The sequence below is a fragment of the Nipponia nippon genome, unplaced genomic scaffold, assembly GCF_047370975.1.
Source record: "Nipponia nippon isolate SJK-2023a ecotype South Korea unplaced genomic scaffold, ASM4737097v1 scaffold_11, whole genome shotgun sequence".
In the NCBI taxonomy this organism is placed as follows: domain Eukaryota; kingdom Metazoa; phylum Chordata; class Aves; order Pelecaniformes; family Threskiornithidae; genus Nipponia; species Nipponia nippon.
Genome location: NW_028262302.1, coordinates 27776529 through 27790642, shown reverse-complemented (window position 1 = coordinate 27790642; position 14114 = coordinate 27776529). Strand labels below are relative to the sequence as shown.

The 14114-nt window shown below is 55.8% G+C and overlaps 1 protein-coding gene across 2 annotated transcripts in view; it reads left to right on the top strand.

Moving 5' to 3' along the window:
- SAMD4A (sterile alpha motif domain containing 4A) overlaps positions 1–5153 on the top strand; it is a 109057-nt gene extending 103904 nt beyond the window's left edge. For both annotated transcript variants that reach the window (XM_009472693.2, XM_087746843.1), the window contains one exon: positions 1496–5153. In XM_009472693.2, coding sequence (XP_009470968.1) covers positions 1496–1524 — 29 coding nt within the window. In that variant the 3' untranslated portion in view covers positions 1525–5153. The remainder of the gene's footprint in view (positions 1–1495) is intronic.
- The last annotated feature ends 8961 nt before the right edge of the window (positions 5154–14114 follow it).

Genomic DNA, 14114 nt, shown 5'->3' with positions numbered 1-14114 from the left:
AGGGAAGGTGGAAAAGGCCGCAGCAGCATGATGGAGAGGCCAGCACAGCAAAAAGCACCGGCACCAGAAGCGCCCCGTGCCCCTCGCCAATGCACCGGCCCCCCAAGCACGAACAATGACTCCCCGGCAATGGGACGAGTGTGGCCGCCTGCATTGCCCAGACCCTCCCAAATAACCAGCTCGGGTCTCGGCCCCGGCAATCCCCGGACGGCGTCGAATGGCTGAGGACGGGAGCCCTTGGGGAGGATGAGTGCTGCCGGGTTCCCACCACCGGCACGGCTCCCTGCGGCGATGTGACAGCCTGTCCCGGGGAGAGGGACGTGAGAGCACGGACTGTAAGAGGCAGCAGGGCCCTGGCAGCGCCACGGCAGCATCCTCAGCCGGCAAAACAAGGACACTTCTGTCACCCGAAGCGTTTCTCCGGCGTGTGCCCAGGCGAGGCTTAGCTGTCTTGTTCCTCTGCAGGGTACTGTTCCTCCGAGTTATTTTTTCCAGGTCGCATACCCCGAGCCTCTGGAAAGCGGTCGTGCTATAAATAGCTCTTAAAAAAAATAAACCTTCGGGGGAGAAAAAAAAAAAAAAAAGGCGTAACAAACCTGTTTGTTTTTAGTCTTAAGGAGGGAGGTGGCCGTGATGCCCTGGGTAGTGTAACAGGGAGTGCTCTGTTTGGGGGCTGCCCCCGCTGCCACTCTCCATCCCGGGGATGGGGGTTTGGGATGGGGGACAGGGGCCACTGGGGCCGCGGGAGGGTTGGAAGCGCTGTTGGGTGTTGATTTCTGGCCCCATGAGAGCTGCTGGCACCCGGGGGGTGGGGGAGAGGGAGCTGCTGGCAGCAGGGTCGTTTGTGCGGCTTTGGGATGGGTCATGGACCCCTCGCTCCTGGGCTCGGGGCTGTGGCTAGACGCGTCCCTGCTGTCATGGGATGCTGGGGACGGGGGCTCTGGGGGGACAGAAACAGCCCCTGGGGAGTTTTTTCCTGCCATGGTTCTCAGACAGAGGAAAATTTTGCATGCTCTGTGGTGCGGGCATTGCAGGGCTGGGTTAGCTGGGGGGCAAGGCAGTCCCCTGGGACCGGCTCCATCCCTGTTCCCCCACTCCTGGGCACTGGGGCATGAACTTGTCCCGCTGTAGGGGGGTCCCAGACTCGCACTCACCTTGGGCTGCCCAGAAACCCCCTCTGCTCCTGGGAAAGCTGCCGAGGGGATGTGGCAGAAGGCCTGGACCCAGTGTTGGGACAGTGACTTGCGGGGGGGGGCTGCCAGGGGGTGGGGACAGACGGCAGCACGCAGGCACCAGCAGAGCTCTGACACCCCAAAACCCTTCCGCACCCCCTTGGGGAGATGGAGGGGTGGCCCCTTGGTACCAGCTCGCCGCAGGGGCTGCGGGTTGGGGTGCTCTGGGGGTCCATCCCTCCCCCGGCTCGGGGCGGGGGTACCGGTGCAACGTGAGCGGCCGCTCGCCGGGGCTGCTCCTAACTCTCCCTTCCCGCTTGCAGATGGTGTCGACCGAACCTCCACGATCTAGAAGGCGTCGCGACGGGGACGCTGGCCGGGAGAACAACTGCTGCGGGTCCAGCGGCGAGGTCGGGGCTTGCAGGGAAGCCTCAGCGATAGCTTGCATCCTTTCTCCTCTCTCTCCTCTCCTCTCTCTTTCTCTCTCTCCTGTTTTAATTTTGTGAATGTGTAGATTGTCCTTGTGAACATATCATTAGACTTGGAATTTGTGTTGTCATTTATTACATCCATGCTAGGGGGGAAAAAAAATGGCAAAAAAATCGACGACGACGATGAAGAAGCATGGGGAGGGTGGGGGGGGGAGGCGGCAGGAGAGTGCTGACAACGGAGGGTTCACCGGAGCACCATGGGCAAACCCTGTTTCTGGACAAGGATACGAATGCATGTGGAATATCACGCGGGTGTGTATGACCAAAAACCCTTTGGGGAGGATTTGCCTTTCCCGCCGGGGGCTTTGGGGCCAGTGGTCCTGTCTCTTGAGTTTCGCTGCATTCAGGCATGGACTGGCCCCGGCAAGCCCAGATTTTAAAAAATTTTTTAAAAATAACCCCAAAATTTCCTTTCGGTTTAGCCAAGAGCATCCGCAGTTTCAAGGCAGCGTTGTGCACAGGGCGGTGGAGGCAGAGGGGCGGTGGGCGCCCGCTGGGTGCGGGGTCAGCTCCCCCCATCCCTGCGCCCCGGCGTGGGTCGGGGTGCGGGGACGCGGGGCTGGGGCATCTCGCCCGGCGCAGGGTCCTGGGGGATGTCGGCGAAGGGGGGGGACGCTGGGTGAGTTTCCTTGTCTCTTGCCTTGCCTGCGTGGGTACCGGGAAGGTGCTGCAACCTGGCTTTACACATCTGCCCCCAGCCTGCCAAAATCCAGCGATGAGGGGCTTTTCCAGCCCCGGGGTGGCCGATGAGGGATGAAGGAGGCTTGGGAGCAAGCGTGCGGTTTTATTTAGCCTAATAAAAAAACTCAAGCCCCAAAGGGCCCCAAAATGCAGCTCCACGGCCCCATTTTCTTGGCATTAAACATGTTCCGGGGAGAAGACGTGGATGGCAGGGCTCGGCTGTGCCCTCATCCGCCGCTGTGTTGCTTCTTATAACAGGGAGCTAAATTTGGTCCGAGGGCATGAAATAGATAAACCCATCACAGCTCTGCTCAAGCCTGTGCTTAAAGCAAGATTGGGGCCCGAAAAGCCATCGGTGCCTGTGGTGATGCTCGGCGTAGCGCCGGCTTCGCTCCCACCGGTCCTGATGCTGCTCCGAGTCCTCTGATGGAATAATAATAAATGTAAAATTAATTAATGAGGGGAGGTGACGGTGGGAGCAGCAGCCACGGGGGTTGCAGCAATATTCCCAAAATGGGCTCGGCCGGGAGCACCCACGGGCAGCAGCGTGTGCCGGGACCGGCTGGAGCAGGGCTGGGGGCTGAGGGAGAAACGGAGCTTTGGCTGTGCCGGCGGGGATGGGAGATGTGTGAATCCACTTGCCATGCAGCATTTTTAAGTCATTTTCTAAAAAAAAAAAACCAACCAAGTGCCAAAAGCAATGTTTTATGTTTGCTGTTCCTTGGTGTCCTGTTGCCCGGCAGGCATGAGATGGGGGGAGATGTTGGGGAGGGAGCGGAGAAGGGAAAACCCGAAAGCGAGGGAGGTTGGGAAGGGGCGTGAGGAGGTGGAGGCGAAGCGGGGGTCGGGGGGGCTGAGCCGCAGGCGCCAGCCGGGGCCTGGGGTCCCCTCCAAGCACCCCCAGGTTGTACGAAACTGAGGTGCCAACACAACCGCCGTAGCGGGAGCCTTCCCCAGGGAAGGCTCACATGTATTTACGGAGCTGAAATTCTATTTATTCCTTCGCTGACTATAGAAACAGAGGTTATCTGATTGTTAAGAGATATTATTTTGGATATATTACCTATTAACTTGCTATGGCTGGTAACCATGATAATGTCTGTTATTAACAACCACCAAATGATTCAATTGTTTTTTCCTTTTGTTAAAAAAAAAAAAAAAAAAAGCTTATTTTCCATTGACAGTGTATAGGTTAATAACAACTTAGTTGTGTTTGCTGTTTCTTGTTTGTTTTTTTTTAAGTAAAAAAAAACAAAAAAAAGTGGCTTCAGTTGCGTTCGGGAAGTCCTGCCCGGCTCTGGGTGCCCGCACTGCGTGCAGGCAGCAGAGCTCCAGGGAAAGAAGTTTAAAAAGGGGGGAAAAAAAAAAAAAAAAAAAAAGCTCGAATCCTAGAAGAAAATAAAAATTATTTATAAAAAGAAAAAAGAGAAAAAAAAAAAAACCAAACCACAGTTGCATGAGTGAGGCTGTGAAGTCAAATCTTTAGTAATAAAGCGGCAGTGCCTTTCTTTTTTGTATTCACCCGTTCACCCCCCCGTGCAACTGTTTTGTACCACGCGCGCATCGTGGCGAGGGCGATGATGCCGTGGCGAGGGCGATGTCGCCGCCGCGGGGGCCCTCGGGTGGGCATCTCCCCCCTGCTCCCCCAGAGGCAGCCCCTGGCCCCCCAGCACCCGCCGGGGACCTTTTACTGGTGCTGTTCCCCTGAGCCGTCCCCGGCTGCCGCGGGGGAGGCCGGCCAGCTCAGCGCCCAAGTGTCCTTGGGTCCGGCGGATGCTCCCCACGGCTGCGACACCCAGGGAAAAAAAGAAAAAAGAAAACTAATCCCTTTTCTTTCGAGGTGTCCTCCCCCTCCCCAGGGACAAGCCCTGAGCTCGACTGGACTTGAGCTGGGCTTTGCCTTTGCTTGCTCAGCTCTTTAAAAAAAAAATCTTGGGGGGGTGGGTTCAAGCCCGGCCAGCATCCAGCAGGAAAATCCAAAACTGTGATTTACGCCCGCGAGCGGCGCGGAGCGAAGCTCGAGTTTGGTCAGCACTTAGGGAAACTCTTTCTGTTGTCACCTTTCTCCATGTCGGGGCGCGGCCGTGCCCCAGGTTTGGCTTTCTGAATGTGCCTGATGGAAAGTGGGTCCTGCAGACGTCTATAATTTGCACACAGCGACGATAACACTAAAGTTGATTTTATACAAGTCATCAGAGTTTGCAAAGTGAGTTTTATTTTTTGTATTCCTTTATCTTTACTTAAAGGTGAATGTGTATTCCTCTGGGAGGAATAGGAAGAAAAAAAAAAAAAACAGGAATGTTAATAATGTTAAACAGAATACTTCCTCCCTTATTAATATATATAACCCTTATGTATTTATGCATATTGTAAGCTTACTTTAAAAAGCTTTGAACTCTCTTCTGTTGCATGCCGTTCCCGGGCAGCCTTTTATTGTACATGCATGCCTTTAGTCCTGGTTTTTCTGTACAAAGTTAGTGCACAAAGAACTATTTTTGCCTAGTTAATGTTGCCGAGCAATGCATATTTTTTAAATTCTTCTTTTTTTTTTTTCTGTCATATATGGAAATAGCATGTTTGTTACATGTAAAAGCTTCCCGATATAAAGAAATACTAATGTTTGGAGATGCCGGTCTTTGCAAGTGTACAGTTTTCAAATGTTGTTCCCAGTGAAACACCCTCGTGATTTCGACTTGCTCCAATGTATTTATTACTCATTTCCTCCCATGTAACTAGGAATCATGGCTATATTTCATATCAACGTTATATTGAAAGTGAAGGGAGATGATTAATACAAGGTTTTGTAACACCGGGGTGTGGCGCCTCCTTATTTACGCTCTTTTTGGCAGATGGCCTCGTACTTTTAAAAAAAATATATAGTCAAATAAGTGGCCGGCCCTGGGGGGTGAGAGGGGAGGAGGAGCTGCGCAGGTCTGCAGGGGAGGTTAGTATCTTTGTATAAAGCCCGTGGCAGGACTTACAAATCCCTGGTTTTCCCCCCCCGCGGCCGCTTCTCTGTCCCTTTGGGACGCCCACGTCCCGGGAGCTGTTTAGACACGGGATTTTCTTTTGAAATCGGCAGGAATTGGGGCCGGAGCAGCTGGGAGGCTGCCGCTGAGGCTGCGGAGGCGCACGGAGGAGCCGGCTTGGCCGAGAGCCTCAGCGTGTGCCTGGAGACGTCTGGGTCGGGTTTTGGGGGCTTTTTTGGGCTGATTCGAGGCTAAAAACCTGCAAATTTTAGACCCGCTTTGGGCCAGAGCGGGCAGGGAAGGATGCTCTGAGCTGGCACTGCCGCTTGCCGCTCGCCGCTCGGCCGCAGGAGCTGCCGAGGGCAGGACCATCACTTCTGGCCCAGGATTTTTTCTGTGTTTTCTCCGCTTTGGGCTCTGCAGGAGCTGGTGCTGTTTGCAGCGTCACCGCGTCGCCGAGGGGGGCAGGGACCCCTCGGATCGCCCCGTCCCACCCCTGGCTTGGCACAGGGGCAGCAAGAGCAGGGTGCTCGGGGTGGGGTGGGCTGCACAACCTCTCCGGGCAGCCTGGTGCAGGGTTAGACCATGCTTACGGTTAAAAAAAGGCTTTTTCTGACATCTAAATGGAATTTCCTGTGTTTCAGCTTGCTGCCATTGCCTCTTGTAGCTCATTTTTATCCCCCTCACCATTGGATGCATCAGTAAGGTCACCCTGAGCCTCCGCTTCTCCCAGCTGACCAAGCCCAGCTCCTGCAGGCTCTTCTCAACCAGTCCAAGCTCTAAATCATCAGCTTGGCCGTTTGCTGCACTTGTATGTCCCTGTCCCTCCTGTCCTGGGGAGCCCAGCACTGGCCCAGCACACCAGCTGTGTCTCACCAGTGCTGAGCAGAGGGGCAGGATCACCCTCTCGACCTGCTGGAGATGGTCTTAATGCAGCCCAGGATGCTGGTGGCCAGCTTTGCTGTGAGGGTGGCTTGCTGGCTCGTGGGCAGCTTGGGTGTCCAACCAGGACTCTCAGGTGCTTCTCTGCAAAGCTGCTTTCCACCCAGTCAGCCCCCAGTGTGCACTGGTGCGTGGGGCTAGCCCTGCCCAGCAGCAGGACTTGGGCCCTTGCTGAACTCATGAGGTTCCTCTCAGCCCATTTCTCCAGCCTGTCCAGGTCCCTCTGAATGGCAGCACGACCCTCGGGTCCATCCGCCGCTCCTCCCGGCTTTGTGTGAGCTGCAGACGTCCTGACGGCGTCCCGGTGTCCAGGTCATTAATGACGAGGTTGAAGAGTAGTTGGCCCCGTTATTGACCCCTGGGGCACACCACTAGCGACCAGTCTCCAGGTGGACTTTGTGCCAGTGAACCCAGCCCTCTGAGCCCAGCTGGTCAGCCGGTTTTCAGCCTACGTTAATGTCAACTTACCCAGCCTGTATGTCGTCAGCTTGTCCGTGAAGGTGTTGTGGGAGACAGTGCCAAAAGCCTCGCTGAAGGCACGATAAATCACCCACTGCTCTGCCCGCATCCGCTGGGCCAGTCACCGCACCGCAGAAGGCTGGATGGGTGCACGTTCCCTTTGGGAAGCCACGCTGACTGCTCCCCATCACCTTTTTGTCCTTCAGGAGTCTGGAAGTGGTGTCCAGGCTAAGTTGTTCCACCACCTTCGCAGGAGTGAGGGTGAAGCTGACTGGCCTGCAGCTCCCGGGAGCCTCCTTCTTGAGGGAAGGAGTGACTTTTGCTCTCTTCCAGCCCTCAGAAACTTCCCTCATCACCATGCCCTTTCCAAGATCACTAACAGTGGCCTTGCTGTGGCTCCCACAGCACCCGTGAGTGCATCCCATCAGGCCCCATGGACTTGTGCATGTCCACATCTCTCACCAGATCCAACTCCAGGTGAGGATTACCTTCCCAAGCCCCGTCCCTGGATGCCCACACAGTGTCCCTATGCTTCTCCGGGGCCCCTGCCCCTCCTGTATGCCTCCTTTTAATGTCTGAGTTGTGTCAGGAGCTCCTTGGGCACCCAACACTGCTCCCAACCTTCACGTCCCCCACCAGTCCTTACTGGGTTGCAAGCATGAGGTGGAGCGGAGCGTCTCCCCTCGCTTGCCTGTGTCAGGACAACATCACGGGAGACCTCCAGGGTGGCCTGGGCCCTGCTGTGGTGTCCCTCCTGCAAGCATTGTGGAGGCTAATGTCCCCCACGATGAGCAGAACCTGCAAACATGGAGCTTCTTCAGGTTGTTTGAAAGCCTCATCCACTGCTTCTCCTTGGAAGAGGCTCCTAGCAAGCTCCCCAAATGGTGGTGAGGCCAAGCACCCCAAAAGCGTGGCCTCAAGCCCCTTTTATTTAAAGATGCTTCTGAGCACCACAGGCTGGGCCACCCCAGGAGGGAAAGATTCATCGGGGCCTTCGGTCCCACCCAAATTACCCTGCCCAGGAGAGCACCCGCATCCGCAGCCCACGGGCAACGGCTCCCTGCACCCACCGTGCATCAGCCCTCCCAACGCGGCTAAGAAAAGCAGTCCCCAAAGCCCGGCGAAACGCCGTTTCCTTCCATAAACAGTTTGCTTTTCCACGTACGTGTGCCTGCCGCCTGGGCCTCAAAGCACGGGTTTGTTGCACTGAGAGAGAAGGAAAAGGGAAAGGAAAAAGCAAAAAGCCCTGGGATGGAAAATTGGAGCTGGAGGGGCTGAAAAGGCTCCAAGGAAAGTCCGCAGCAGCCGCGCGGTTAGGGAGAGTCTGCAAGTCCCACCGACGGGCAAACTGGAAAGAGGCTTAAAAAAGGAAAAGCAAGAGAAAAAAAATACATTTCCGTGTTGCCAGGAGCTACTGGGTGACTCAGTACCGGCGACTAATGCCTTTACCAGCCTGTGCTCCTGGATTACACCAGGCTCGCGCCCCATCCAGCCTGGGGCAGTCGGGCTCCCGGTCTCCTGCCCTGCGGAGGCTGCAGCCCACTGCCAGCCCAGCTCCTTGGGGGCAAAGACAGGAGCCGGTGGCCACTGTTTTAGCAGCTGCTGGGCTGTCTTGGCTTCCACAGCATCCCCAGCAGGCACGGGATAACCCCAGGTTCTCTCGTTAACAGGGTCTTTCTTACACCTACCCCGAAGGGCGACGGAGAAGGAGCCCCAGCCCTGGGGGCCAGCACAGCCACCCAGGCGCACCCTCCCAGGGGATGCTCCTGTCCCTTCGGCCCCAGCCCCAGGCTCCCGGTGCGGGTACAAATGCCTCATATTTAACAGCGAGGGGAATAGCCAGGGGAACAGCCAGGGGAACAATTTATCAGCGGCTGTAGGCAGGGATTTCCCATTACAGGGAAGTTTTTAATCAAGATGGAGAGGGCTTTACCACAAGTGCTCTTCGAGTTCAAGGAATAATTAATTCCCCAAGCCTGTTGGCTGAGGCTGCGCGGGAGAGGCTGGATGATAACGGTGGGCTCCCTGCCAGCCAGGGACCCGCTCCCAGAATATACCGAATTGCCGCCTCGCAGCCCTGGGCTGGCAGCCCACACCAGCAGCACAGGGCTCGTCGCCAGCAGCGTGACTGTTTGGCTCAGCGTGGCCTCTGTCATCCCCAGCGATGCCACGCAGCTCCCCCCGCCCAGGGAGGAAAATAGTCCTAAAGCTGGTGCCTCCGAACCCGAGGCTGCGAGGGGACGGTTGCTCCTGGAAGCGGCCTGACCCTCTTTGGCCGCGGCAGAGGCAGATGCTCGACAGCACTTTGAGAGAGTGAATTCACGCGGGGCTCGGCAGCGCCGCTGAGCGCTCCGCGGAGCTATTTTTAATTGGGATCCGCAAATAGCTCAGCAACATACGCCTGGCATGGGCACTGTGGGGGCGCGGCATCGCTCGCGCACGGCGGTGGAAGCAGCGGGGCTGGGTGGTCCTGGCGTCCACCCTGCAGGTCACGGATCCTGGCACGGGATCAGACTGGATACCCTATATCTATATATCTCTATATATCCACACGAGCAGAGATTTCAGCCTTATGAAGACGAGGCTGCCTCTCTGCATCTCCCAAGGTGGCTGGTGATGGATGCTTAAATTGGCCTAGCAACAGCACCCGTCCCTGTGCAATTTGGAGGAGAGGGTCCTGGAGCTGTGCTGGCTGCGGTGGAGCCGATGGCACCAAGGAAGGGAGCAGTCGGCGACGGATGGGCCACAGCTTCGCCCCTGCTGGGGAAGGAGCCCAAAGCCCAGCGCAGGCAGAGCCGGCGGCAGCGGAGAGGTGCTTACAGCCTGCAGGTGCCTGGAAGATCAAAGCAGTGTGGTTTTCCCTCTTTTCTATAAGAAAATGTCCCCGCTGACCGAGCTTGCTCAGAGAAGAAATTGGCCAACTCAGCCAGAATTCCCACTTTTCTACAGAAAATAGATTTTTGGACAATTTTAAATAATAATACTTTAAAAAAAAAAAAAAATCATCCTGGGAGGTTAGCCCCTGCTTTTTGACAAACCAGCTCCATCTCCATCCCTGTGAAGAGGCGGCGCAGGCTGGCGTTGGCTCCCCAGGGCAGCATCGCCCGGCGGCGGGATGCAGCAGAGGGGCTGGGTGCCCCTCTCCCACCCCCGTGCCCCCACCCTGGCATCGGGGTGACCCCCAGGCCTCCCTGAAAAGCGTTTCCAGGCCCCATGAAAGCTCTTGCTCCTCTCCTGCGGCGAGCAGAGCTCGGGGCCGGGCTCAGCAGAGGGAGCCACAGACTGTGCGTCCCCAGGCCTGGGCAGGCGGCTGCGGAGGCTGGGACCCAGCTGGGCCCTTTCTCCCCATCGCTGATCTTGAGCATCACCCAGCCGGAGCCAGGACCTTTGCAAACCCCCTGCCACCTATCCCTTCGGCTGCTGCTTCCCTACAAAAGCCTTCCCGTCTCTTTCTCTCCTCCAGCTGCGCTGGCTCCTGGTGATGACACCCATTTCCCTCCCAGTTTCCCTCCCCAGGTGATGAGCAATGGAGAAGAGACTGGAGAAGACCTGAGGTGCACCCTGCCCATGGCCCTGGGCTGGCACCCTTGGGGCTCCACGGATTCAGGTCCCCATAGGAAGCATTTACACAGTGCTAAGGGCTGTCACCCTACACAACTTTAAAAGCAGAGATCCTAAATGTATCCTGCAGGTACGTTATGAAGGTGACGCCAAAGGGGCAATTGTTTAAGGCAAAGTTTTTGTTTTCCAATAATTAACGTATCTACGAGCCACACGACTTGCAATATTTCTGGCTAGTGCAGAAAACACACGTGAAGGACAATCCCTTCCTCCCTGCAGTAGGTAAAAATAATAGGTAAAAACAAATTTACCATGTGTTTTACCACAAAGATACCCCCCCCCCGCCAGTCATTCAGTGGCTAATCTGCTTGTAATGTCACTAATGCTGGATGCTGAGAACATTATTTCTACAGAGATTTTGCCTTTTTCCTAAGCATCGATGAGCTGGAGCCATGGAAGTCTCCTCCTCCTCCACCGCTCCCGCAGCTCTCCGGCAGGTCGGGGCCCGGCTGCCGCGGGCGTTGCAGGAGGAGGGAGCCGGAGACCTGCCAGCTGTATGGAGAGGTATGGCTTCTCCGGGGGAACAGCGGGATGCTGAGAGGGTGCACGGGCACTCACGGCCGGGGCAGGACGGCGCCGAGGCACGAACGCCCTCCCGTAGCACCCGGGAAAGGGTTCCCCAGGTCGGACGTGAAGGTTGGGTGGTGGGCACCCACCCAGGAATTGCTCCCTTGGTGGCATTCGTACACCCCAGGCAAAAGAAGCACCACCGTGGTTTGCCTTTGCACTTTTAAAATAGTTTCCAGGCCTGCGTAGCTCAGTTAGCCACTCTTACCGTGGATTTTTAATCTTTGCTTTACTGTTGCAATCCCGGTACGGGGCAGCAGAGCAAACAGAGAGGTAACGTGGTCGGTCCGCTCCGCCAAAACCACCCCTGCAAAGCCGCAATACCAAAAACACAATACAAAGTTGTTAAAAAAATAAATCGATTCCTCGTGATTCAATACCCTCCTTCTTTGGGTATTTTAGCAAAATTTCTCTGAATACTGCAATTTATTTGCTGTCCCCGTTAACAGGCCGCCCAAGACTTATTAAAAAGCGCTTTAATGTTTTATATCCTCTCAACCACTAAATCATGACTGCAACTTTAAATACGAGTGGAAGGCAAAGCTTTTCGTAAAGGTTATTTCCAGGAGTTGGGCAGAAGGGCTCAGCTAAAGCTCAAAGGGCACGGCTGAGCGGGGGCTCCTTCCCAACGCCGACACCTCGCACGAGGGGCAGAAACCAGAGGCCGGGTTACGAGCAATTTGAGCTCATTAAGCAACTCCGAGTTGCTGGAAGGTTGCGATGGCTGCATGAAGCCTCCGGGATGATCAGAGCCCTTGACTGCAGCCACTCGGTCACTCGGAAGGCAGATTTTTTTGGCTAGAAAGAGCCGATTTGGGGATCTCCTGGGTAAAACGCCCAAGGAAAGGCAGAGCTCTTCTGATGCTCGCCGCCGAGTGCAGCCACCCGCTCAGGAGCCCACACCGCACCGATGGACACACCAGTCCTACCCCAGCAGCAGCTCCCCGCTGCTGACCGCTCCCAGCCGCAGGCTGGCCGTCTCGCGGGGGCTTCCCAGCTGGGTACTGCCCAGGTTCCTCCTACCTCCCCCTCAAAGCCCTAAGCACAAGGCTGGCCATGTTTCCATCAGCTCCCCTGGGGACAGGTTGGGTTGGGTTGGCAGCTCTCACGTCTTTGGGCAGCAGGGTTCGTTGTTCACCACTGACCTGACCGATCCTGATGACCAGCAGCAGGATCTCGTATGCAAGAAGGCGCGTTGAGGAAGGAGTTTTGGGGCTTGTGCTTTTTAGCAGAGAGCAAAAATCGACCACAGCCTTGGGAGCACAAAGATGGCATGAGCTGGGCAGAAGATATCTGCCCAGGGTTTCCAGGAGAGGCATCCCCATCTCCCGCAAGCTCCCACATCAGGGACAGCTGGGACATGCTGGCAGAGCAAGCCACCCCCTAGCCAGGCCTCCGTAGGGAATCCACAGCACAAGGGAACCAGGGCCACCCCTTCACACCGAGATAAGCAGCACTCGTCACCTCCCGGGGCTCCCAGCTGTGAAAAGTTGCCTGAACCGAAGTACAAACCTGCACCCGGAGGTGGAAGGCAAGGGGAGAGGAGCCAAGAGCCTGTGCCAAGGACGTGATGGGCATGGCCCGGGGACTCGCTGACCCATCACTCCGCAGCACGTGTGTGGGAAATGAGGGTCAGGGCAGGTTTAGGGTGGATATTAGGAAAAACTTCTTCACCCAAAGGGCTGTCAGGCCCCAGCACAGGCTGCCCAGGGCAGGGGCTGAGTCCCCGTCCCTGGGGGTATTTAAAAGCCGGGGAGATGTGGTGCTGAGGGCCATGGTTTAGTGGTGGGCTTGGCAGTGCTGGGGTAACGGCTGGACTTAATGATCTTAAGGGTCTTTTCCAACCTAAACGATTCTGTGATTCTATGGAAGACACCCAAAAGTAAACGACAGTCATAGAAAAAACACAAAGAAGCTGCTTATACGGGGGACTCTTGAGAAAAAAACAGCCCTGAGAAGCAGCACGGACCACATGGGGATATCGGGAAAGGAACGGAGGACGTGATAAAGCAGGTGGGATCTTGCGAGACGTGGCAGGTCAGGGACGGGGGGTGTCATCTTAATAACAGCTTTTGGTGCTTTTACAGATTTGGTTCTTATCACTCCCTTCTGGGTTTTTTGAGCTGTAAACACTTTCAAGCTGAGTATTTTTTCACCCCAATGAAAACAGATTTTCCCATGATCACAAAACCAGGGAGGCTCCTTCCCCATCCCACACCTAAAAAGAAAGAAAAAAAAAGAGGCAGGGAAAATAAAGAGGCAGGGAATAGAAAACTTCTTGCAGAAGCGCCTGTTGTGACAAACAGGCCGTTTCCCACCACCATCGCCAGCCTTAATATACAACCGTGGGAAACACAGAAGGAACTCAGCTTCACGACAAAGACAATTCTTGACAATGCTCCTGGGGCTTCCCGGGAGGGTTATTTCCAAACAGGACAGACCACTTGGGAAAAAAAAAACCAAACAAAAACCAACAGAAAGGGCTGGAGGGGGCTCTCATTCATTACTCCTCCATTTCTGACTGCCACAGCATCTCCCTGCAAAGCCACGCTCTGCCAGCAGATTCCCCATCCCTGCCTGCAGCCCCAAAACTTCTCTGGTTGCTTTTTCCCCACCCTGGCCTGATTTATCTTGTGCTTCAACACAGAGAAGCAGGTAAGAGATTAAAGAAGCGATTGCTAATTTTCATGTAGGTATTTAACCTCATCTTTTTCCTCTCCTTTTCTCACCCAGGCTGCAGAAAAGCCTGGGCCGACGCAGGCTGATGAGGGCTCCTGCCAGAGGTCGGCAGCTCGCAGAGGGTCAGGCTCCTCTGTGGGTGCAGTCATGGCTCCAGCACAGACACCGCCGGCCCCTTGGGACCGCCCGGCGATACAGAAGAGCAAACATTAAGCGTGAAAGGGCTCTGAAGGGACTTCCCTGGGAGGACAGCAGGGAGGCAGCATCTTTCAGCCAGCCTCCCTGCCCCGAAGGAGCTGCACGCCTTCAGCCGTGGCAGGGTGACCCAACCACGACGAAGCACAAGGACTTCAGCTCCGAGGTCTCTTGGCCCACCTGCATCACATCTGCTGTTAGGATAGATTTGTTCAGGTAATTTGAAGATTTGGCCAGGAACCAGGTCTTTCCTCTGTGAAGTGTGATGAGGCACCCAGAACGGCTTAAGCAGCGCCCAAGAGGAGCCTTGATGCATGCAACAGCTGCTCCAAAGCGGC